Consider the following 8850-nt stretch of genomic DNA (forward strand, 5'->3'; position numbering starts at 1 on the left):
TTATGCACATAAGATTTTAAATGGATTTAAGAAATAGAAATAGAAATATGGTGTTAATTTGTTAGCTTCATGGGTGGCTCTTTATTATATAAGAAAAGAGCCATGCTTTCTGTTTATATTCTTTGTGTCTTCAAGTCGGTCTAAGCTAAGCTAATGAGCTAAGCTAATGAGCTAAGCTAATGAGCTAAGCTAACTCGTCCTGGCTGTAGCTTAAAATTAATTGATCCCCTCATTCTTGGAATGTGAAACTACACCTTTAAATGAGACTTTCTTAATCATGACTGCCAGGTTTATAAAACCAAGATGAGTTGTGATAGAAACACACAAAATCTCATGTTAGATGTTCTGTCCTCTGTCTGTCTTATTAAGGATGTTTTGTGTTGGTTTACACAGCATGTGTGTAAATATAGGCTTAGTGGTCTTAACATATGCTATTGCTAATTGCCAGTAATTAATCAAGTGATCACGCAAGTGTTTTTCTTCTTCTTTCCCTATTCAATCCCTACTCAGCTGAGGTCTGAACCAAACTGTGGGTTAAAAGATTCATTACATCCCGAGTCGGTATGCAGTTGGTCAAATTACTGGCATGTTTCAGTGTTTTGAAACAACATTCCTTTTATTTTTGTTTGTAGGTGGCTCCCCTTGTCAGCTCATTACCATCCCAGCCAACACATTTAGAGTCCTGCCATGTAAGCTGCGGTCCAACCTGGCACAGAGGAGGTGGCGTTACAGTGATAGCGCCAGCCAGTTCCTCTATGCTACCCCCGAGGGAAACCTGGTAGTTGTGGCTCAGTCTGAAAGGATTGAGACCTATCAGTGCTGGTCAGAAGAGGAGGGCTTCCACCAGCTGTTGGCCAACTACTGTGTGAGGGCAGAACCACGCCAGGAGAGTACCACTCTGATTGGTCACTCCCGCACGCCTCACATCACGCGCGAGGAGACCATCATCCTGCCTGGCGAGTCTCGCTCTGAGCAGGTCCATACGAAGACGTACTGGAACGAGCTGATTGTGGTGTGCGCTCTGTTGGCCTTCTCCCTCGTGGTGTTCTCCTTGTTCGTCATCTACAGGAACCGTGACCACATGAAGTCCATGCTGAAGCAGGGCGAGTGCCCTAACATGCAGCAGAAGAAGCCACGGATAGTTGGAAAGCCCACAGAGAGTTTACCGCTTAACGGTAACACAATCCCCGTTTCTACTTCAGATCACAAGGGCTACCAGACGTTAAACGACAACTACATCTGCAGCACGCCGACACACGAGTCCTCGCCAGATAACAGCAAGAGCTTCTCCGAGGCCTCCGACAGGCGGCCGCTTAACCTGAAAGAGAGCCACGTGGAATACTCCCCAACCTGCCCTCGGCCCAGAGTGAGGTTAGGCTCTGAGATCAAAGACTCCATCGTCTGAGAGCACAGCATTCATTAAGCGACGACACCCTGTATCTTCACGAGGGATACAGGCCACCGAGCAAAGGAGAGGAGACCCAGACATCCTCCTATATCACAGCACATCTTTTATTTTTGTCATCTTAGTTCTGTGATCAGTGTGGAGGTCATTTTGTTTAGTCATTTCCACTCCGAAGCCAGAGGTCGGTCCGGTTTGCTGTGTAAGGCAGAAAAAAATGAAGCAGCACAATACTCCAGTTTGAGCCAGGATCAGGAACCATGGCAGCTGCTAAGAATAATTCTCACACATTACTTTTTTCTTTCTTGGAGTCATTCTCATGGCCACTAACACCATATGTGGGTGAGCATAAGGCTGGGCAATATGGGGGATAAAAAAACAATAAAATAAAAAGATAAACAGAAGACCTTTTAGTTCCAATGTTTATCACACTGTCTTTTTAGGTATGCAACAATAAAAAGTTGTCTAGTCTAGATATACATCATATACTATTACAACCACAGACAGCGAATTTAAAAATATTTATATTTTACCCAGCCCTGTTTGAGTAATCTTGCACATTCTCTGCAGAGTGTGGCAGCCACACGTCTGTTATTATGCACACTAGAGCCAAGCTACAGCTACATGGTGACCAAGAGTTCAGGTTTAGAAGTATTATAGTACATGAAATGCATATTCATTAAGATCCACGGATTATGGACACAAGTCATAAACACATTTGTCCCCATTCGCTGAATAAACGTCATGACTGTATGAGGATAAATAAGATGAAAGCTGAAGCGGAGGAGGAGAATACGCCACACCACTGTCTCAATGAAAAAGGACTGCAACGTTAAGATGATAGAATATGTGTAATTATATATGACGCTACGCCTATATGCTGACGTTTACCTCCTGAATGTATGTTGTCGTCGAGAGAAAGTCTGTTTCACTCAAACAAAACTGCACCACAGATGATTTAGAGAGACGGTTGCATTTTCGCTCATCTGAGTCAGCCCTGCTCTTGAGTGTTGACCTGCAGATTCCATGATGGGTTTCTAAATGGACTTAAAAACAGCTGCCCCCTTTTTTTTATGTGCGTGTGCGTATTTGTTTGTTTTGTTTTAATGGAACTGAAATTCCAAGTGCAGAGAGGCAAAGGAACAAAAAGAAATGGGGACAGCTTCACCTCCACCATATTTGGGGCAGCACCAAAATCATCGTTGTGCACTGTGCCAAAAAAAGCTAAACAAAAATAACTTGTCTTATCTAAATGCAATAGTGCCATTCTCACATGCCCATCTCATGCTTTGTGTTAGCATTGATCACTGTCAAAGAGCACATGATGACGGACCCAGGGAATGGGTTTCCCTAAAAGTATTGTGGCACTAATAATAAATAAATAAATGTAAAGTGCAAGGTTGGGGATTTCTAAGACTGTTAGCTCATAGCAGACTTTACGGACTGCGTTGGGCAAAATAATTGTTGTAAATTTTGAACCGGGGCCAAATGTTTTACATGGCGATTACGTGCCATGTGGTTGTCAGGTGTGAAAATATTCCAGTTTTCCTTCTGCCATCTCACCGAGACACATCTGAGACGGTTGAGCTCAGCTTGTCTACTTTAAGTGCTAATCAAGCCACTCGAAATGTAAAACTTACAGAATAAGTAATAACTAATGCTGCTGTAGGGGAAAGGAAATGTCGCGAGTTCTCTTGTCCAGACTACAGCTGTATGATATCATGGCATAGATACACAGACCTTTTGTATTAGCTCAGTTTGACCCCGCCCCCACCAGGTTACAGGTCCCAGACTCGCCACACTCAGTCAGAAGTCGAGGTGACATAAATGTGAAAGCACAAGTAATCAGGGTGTTGAATACTTACAGGTTTGCACATTTCACTAAAATCAGAGCTTGTTCCAAGAAATGCAACTACTGAGGTGGACGGTATGGCTGCTAAGGAAAATTTTTAGTAATCAGTTATTACAGGGACCAGTGCAGCCATCGCAAACACTCTCGCACCCACATTGCTTAGACTTTTGAGACTTAACGAGCAGAATTTTCCAAAGATGCAGAACTCCGATCATGTTGTGTAAATCTGAATGAGAAACATTTACACAGCCGTAAGGACAACATGGCACCACATGTCTTAGACTACAACACCAGGTCACTGTATTGATTATGTAAGCCTACAATATATATTCCAGTGTCATGCAGGATCAAAACTTTGCTTTTTCAAACACTGAGCAGATGAAATGTTATGTAACTGCTACAAGTTGACAAAGTAACTGCACAGCATACTGCGCAACAGTGGTCAGTGTTTCCTTTGTTTCTTAGGTTTTTGTTGTGTGTGTATATACAGTACCTGTGCTTAATATTGTGTGTTTTTAAGGGACCTTGTGCAAGATGTGTTGTAGAGATAGTCGTGAAACTAGAGAGTGAACACTGGTGATTTTTTTTATTTTTTAAATTTTATTTTATTTTTCTTCTTCTTTAATAGTGCTTTACTGCCTAATTTAGAAAACATTTGACCACGCTGTTAGTTTAGCATCTGGACTAGTTTTCACTCAAGCACATCAAAGCAGGACAGAGATGGGGGTTTTTCATGCTACTGATGAAAGTTTGATGAAGAGATCAACATCTTTTTTTTTTTTCCTGTAGTTAATGTGATGCCACAGCTTCCAGTTAGTTACTTTAGCTTAGCATTAAAAGGGAGAAACTCTGTCTTTGTCCAAAGGTAATCTTAGTCTGCCATTATGAAACGTATATAATAAAAAAAGATGGACCAAGTCTACCCGTTGGTTTTAAAGCCCTCTTCTGAAGCCTTGATTTTAACATTTTATAATTTTTGTCTTATTGGTGCATTTAAAACCTTCAAATTGCACCACAGACATAATTAAAAGGTCCACGGCTGTGAACTATGAAACAACTTCAGCGTAGCCAGTCTTTGCATTAGTGGGCTTCACAAAACCTAAAACCTGCGTCAGAGGTGACGAGTATCACAATGATGGTTATCAACTTTCAGTGTTACCGCGAGCTCTCTGCTTCAGGTTCTGCTCATGCAAAAAGGAGCTTTTCACGTGTCATTTGACTTTTCTTCCACTCAAAACGGATCAACTGAGTCACATCTACTCCAGTCACATTATGAGAGGAGTGGGCACATCTCTAAAGATTATTATTTTAAAAAATGACAGTAAATTGCTAAACCAGAGCTGCGAAGAAAATGACAGTAATAATCCAAAAGTTGTTAATCTTGTGAATTCATGATCATCACAAGGGTACCAAGTGGCAAAATGAATAAACTCAACTTGTATTTTTTTTTTATTGCAGTTTCAGTGCTGCTGTTTATTTCTCATATGACAGCTGCACATTCAAACTCTGAAACTTGATAGTTTAAGAATGACTTACAATGATTGAGCAGGTTGTTTATATAAAGCATGACTCCCAACAGAAAATCTAGATCAGACATTGAAGCATGTCATAAATGAAATAACAATTTTACCTTGAAACTTTAAACGTATAATTAAGGTTAGGGTTCTATTTTCACCTGAAGTTACCACAGTGATCTAGCCAGGTGAAAGGAGAGCCTCCTTTATGATTCTGAAAACTGATTTTTTTTTTTTTTTTTTTTGCTTAAAATGGCTGTGAAACTATAACCTTCATAGCACACCCCTCATTTGAGCAACGAGCATACAGCTAGCAGCTACAAGCGCCCGTGTCAGCATTGATCTGTCATTCAAGCTGCCACTTTCATAAATATCATTTTAATGGAATTTAAAAAGGAAAATTACTGAAGTCATTTCTGTACCAGGCTGTGAACATGATTATTTCTGCCTTGAAGTTGGGAGTTTTGACATGGGGATCAACTTATCTTTGGGTCCAGCCTCAAGTAGCCATTAGACAAATTGTTCTTTAGGTGTCCGCCTAAAAAGTTCCCTAAAGTATCAATTTTTAACACTTTGGCTTTAGACTATTTATCAAAAGCAGATGCAGTCTTTTCTGCCGTTGGCTTTGCATATGCTGGTATGAGCAGACAAGCTGGTTCCTCCTTTTTTTCAGACTTTGTGCTAAGCTGGGGTATCAGGCTTCTAGCTGTAGTGCATAAATACGAGCGCGATATCAATCTTATCTAACTCTCAGCAAGAAAACAAATATTCTTTTCCAAAACTATTGCAAGCTGAGACCAAGCAAACAAACCAGAGTATTGCATTTGCCAACAGATGGATAACCAGAATGAAACTGATTCCAGAAGGCTTGTGTTTTTCCATTTCTGCTAACACAGATTTTTCTAAACTATATGATATCTTGGTAGCCTGCTTTGATTTGTTTGGTGGATAACTTCACAGCATAAAATGCCTTTGGATATCACATTGCTCTGCCTTTAGCCACGTGCCACATTGTACACTACCCAGCAGTGACCTCACCAACACAAACATGGTGAATGGCGTGATTGTAGCCCTCAGTGGGCATGTTTAACTCCACAACGCAACACGGGTCAACAGTAGATTTACAAATTCACCTAAGCCACCATTAACTTAACCTGCTAACTAGACTGGGAGCTGCTCAAAATCTTGTACCATTCTGCAGCCTTTGCTCATCTAAGAAAAAAAAAATGGTGCTGTACACACTGGAAGCATCACTTCCTCTGGTGAGGTCACCTATTTAACAATACACCACCTGATCTCGTTTAGAAATGCTGAAGTTAAAATGCAGTTGGACCTTGCCAATTAATAAGCTTAGATGAAATATATACTGTGTGATAACTTTGCATATTTATCAATGATGGGCCTTTTCCATAAAAGGCAAACAGTAGTACAACAGTTTTGAGTAGCTCCTTATTAATGCAACATACTGTACTGGATATGAATGTAGCCAACTATATATTTGTAGAACACCTACTGCAGTATATTTTCCTAAAATGGCTTAAGTAGGCAATCCATTGCAACATCTTTTTTAGGATTTTATTTCTTCAGTCATAAATGCAAAGAAACGACATCATACAATTAATAAACCATTTGTGCTGCATGGTATAGTACGTGAACAAGATGCAAGCACAGCTCCAGATCCTCCATATCAGCTCAGCCATGAGACGGCGACAGCCTCGCCTCAGCGTATCGAACATCATAAGCTTAGTTGACTGAATAACGATTAGACAAATGTGGTCTTGCCTGCATGATTTCTTCTTCTTTTGTTATTATTATTATTATTTGTTGTGTACAAATAACATTGTGAACTGTATTTTTTTGTATCATTGAGATTGTGACTGTTGTTTTTATTATATTGTACATAAAAGGCACTTTATTTTAATTTTTTTTAAATAAATGAATAAATACATGTTTTGACACATGCATGTGGAAGTCCATTTTTGCGCTACAGATTACGGTTTAGTTTGTGGCTCTTGTGTCATTTTAGATGTGGAAACAAAGCAGTGACTCATAACCTTATACTTTAAATATGCTCAGGGTTGCACATTTTCTATATAAATGCAACACATAAGATGTTTACACAAATCCTAAAACTAGAGAACTAATCCAGATTTATGTCTGTGAGAGGCAAAATAATGTGAACCTTGAGGACTGGCATTAAATTTCAAGATGATGTTGGAATCAGATGTTTTCATCGGCAGGACGACGAGCAGGTGCCCATCTTTGTTTAAAGTCTACATGTTAGTGCTACTTGTCAAACCACTTGTTGCACTTGTTCAACTGCTTGGTAACACAAATATCTAGTTAGCCAATCACACTTTTTTTTTCCAAGTCAAGTGGCTTTATTGTCATTTCATTTCATTTAGAGTACACAGTGAAGTGAGACTGTTCCTCCAAGATCATGGCGCAACATGTAACCTATAACAGCCAATCAACGCAGGACTACATAAAATCCAAGTGTGCAAAAATTGCACAAAAAAAAACCCCAAATCAAAACAAAAACACTGCAACACCAGACAGAACAAAACGATGCAGACACAACAGTGCAATAGAAAAGTACAACAAAGACAGCTGGTTGTGCAAAAAGTAACTTGATGTATGAAGGTGTGCGTGTGTATGAGAATGTGCAGATAAGCGAGTGTGGCAGCAAGTCAGTGCATTTAGACACATCAAGGTGGTTAAGATGAGCAACAAAGAATGGGGAAGAAGAGTGATTTAAGTGACTTTGAACATGGTATGGTTTTTGATATCAGCGGGGCTGGCTGTGTATTTTTAAAGCTGCTCATCTACTCAAACTTTTCCCACAAAATCATCTCAAGGATTTACAGAGACTGGTCTGAAAGAGAGAAAGGAAGAGGAGAGGTGAAGAAGAGAATCAAGCAGCACCAGTTTAACAAAATGAGAGATCCCAACCTCTGAGCCTTACTTTAAAGTGATGTCAGTTAAATATGGTGTTTGACACAACAGTATGATGCATTTTTTAATCATGACCAAGCTAGAGTTGCATGTAAATGATGTCAGCTGTAACCATTTTGGGACACTTTTCATATTAAGGGCCACTTTTAATGAATACATAACAAGGTGTAATGTGTCACGCTATTAAATATGCTATGCTATACAGTTCCTCAAAGATACCCCTGTGAACCCTCAATTATAGGTCTTCCTGCTGTCTCCTCTATCCTCCAAATGCCTTTAGAAACTCAGGCATCCTTTAGCGTAGTGTACCGAGGCTGATTTTCAGGTCACAGACAGGAAGACGGTGGACAGAGAAGGCAGAAATTAGAGAAATATGAGAAGCCTAAAGTATTCAGATCCTGCGACGTGTGCTCTGTATCGCCGACCATCATTTTCACAAAACATCTGCAAACATCCAGGCTGTTTGGATGATTCACAATTTACTGCTTTATAAAAGGGCCAGATTGCAGATGTCTCTTCAGAGAAAGGAAAAAATGTATCATCTGTCATTGTTGTGTAATGACAGCTTTTATCTGACCCGCCGCTGGTCTCCAGGCGGTGGTTAAGTGCTTAAAATTAGTGACTGAGTGCAGTTTTTGAATGTAAATTTTGGCCATCTGGCCTCAAATACCAGATTCTCACTGAAGCATATTTTATTCAGAGAATATCAAAACCAGGTTTATTACTCATCGCTCATGTTTACAAATGCACTGAAACACAGCACACTGGGCTTGTATTCTCTTCCTATGACAACTTGTGAGCACTTCTAGAGCTGTATTAATGCCACTTTTAAGATTTTACAGCAACATAGAGATTGAGAACAACTGCAATAGAAAATGCTTAGGGTTCTGATTTGGCAGGGGTAATATGATATGTGGTACCAACATTACTGAAAACTTTATCAAGACAATGGTACCTATAGATCATATGACAAGATTCACCCCTGAACCAGTTCATCTTAATTTCACTGGCAAAAATTAAATGGAAATTTCAACCTTTATCAATAACAAAGCAATGAGATTGACTGAAAGCTACATTCTGTGGAAGGTCTTCATGAGGATTGGTGGTTGCTCCTACACTCATAGGGG

General features: G+C 39.9%; 1 protein-coding gene across 1 annotated transcript in view; it reads left to right on the forward strand.

The window, feature by feature from the left end:
* sema4bb (sema domain, immunoglobulin domain (Ig), transmembrane domain (TM) and short cytoplasmic domain, (semaphorin) 4Bb) overlaps window positions 1-6604 on the forward strand; it is a 54965-nt gene extending 48361 nt beyond the window's left edge. Inside the window, exon 15 of the mRNA XM_005733388.1 lies at window positions 633-6604. Coding sequence (XP_005733445.1) covers window positions 633-1405 — 773 coding nt within the window. The 3' untranslated portion in view covers window positions 1406-6604. The remainder of the gene's footprint in view (window positions 1-632) is intronic.
* Window positions 6605-8850: the final 2246 nt, after the last annotated feature.

Source organism: Pundamilia nyererei, unplaced genomic scaffold (assembly GCF_000239375.1).
Source record: "Pundamilia nyererei isolate P.nyererei 1_Seehausen unplaced genomic scaffold, PunNye1.0 scaffold00051, whole genome shotgun sequence".
In the NCBI taxonomy this organism is placed as follows: Eukaryota; Metazoa; Chordata; class Actinopteri; order Cichliformes; family Cichlidae; genus Pundamilia; species Pundamilia nyererei.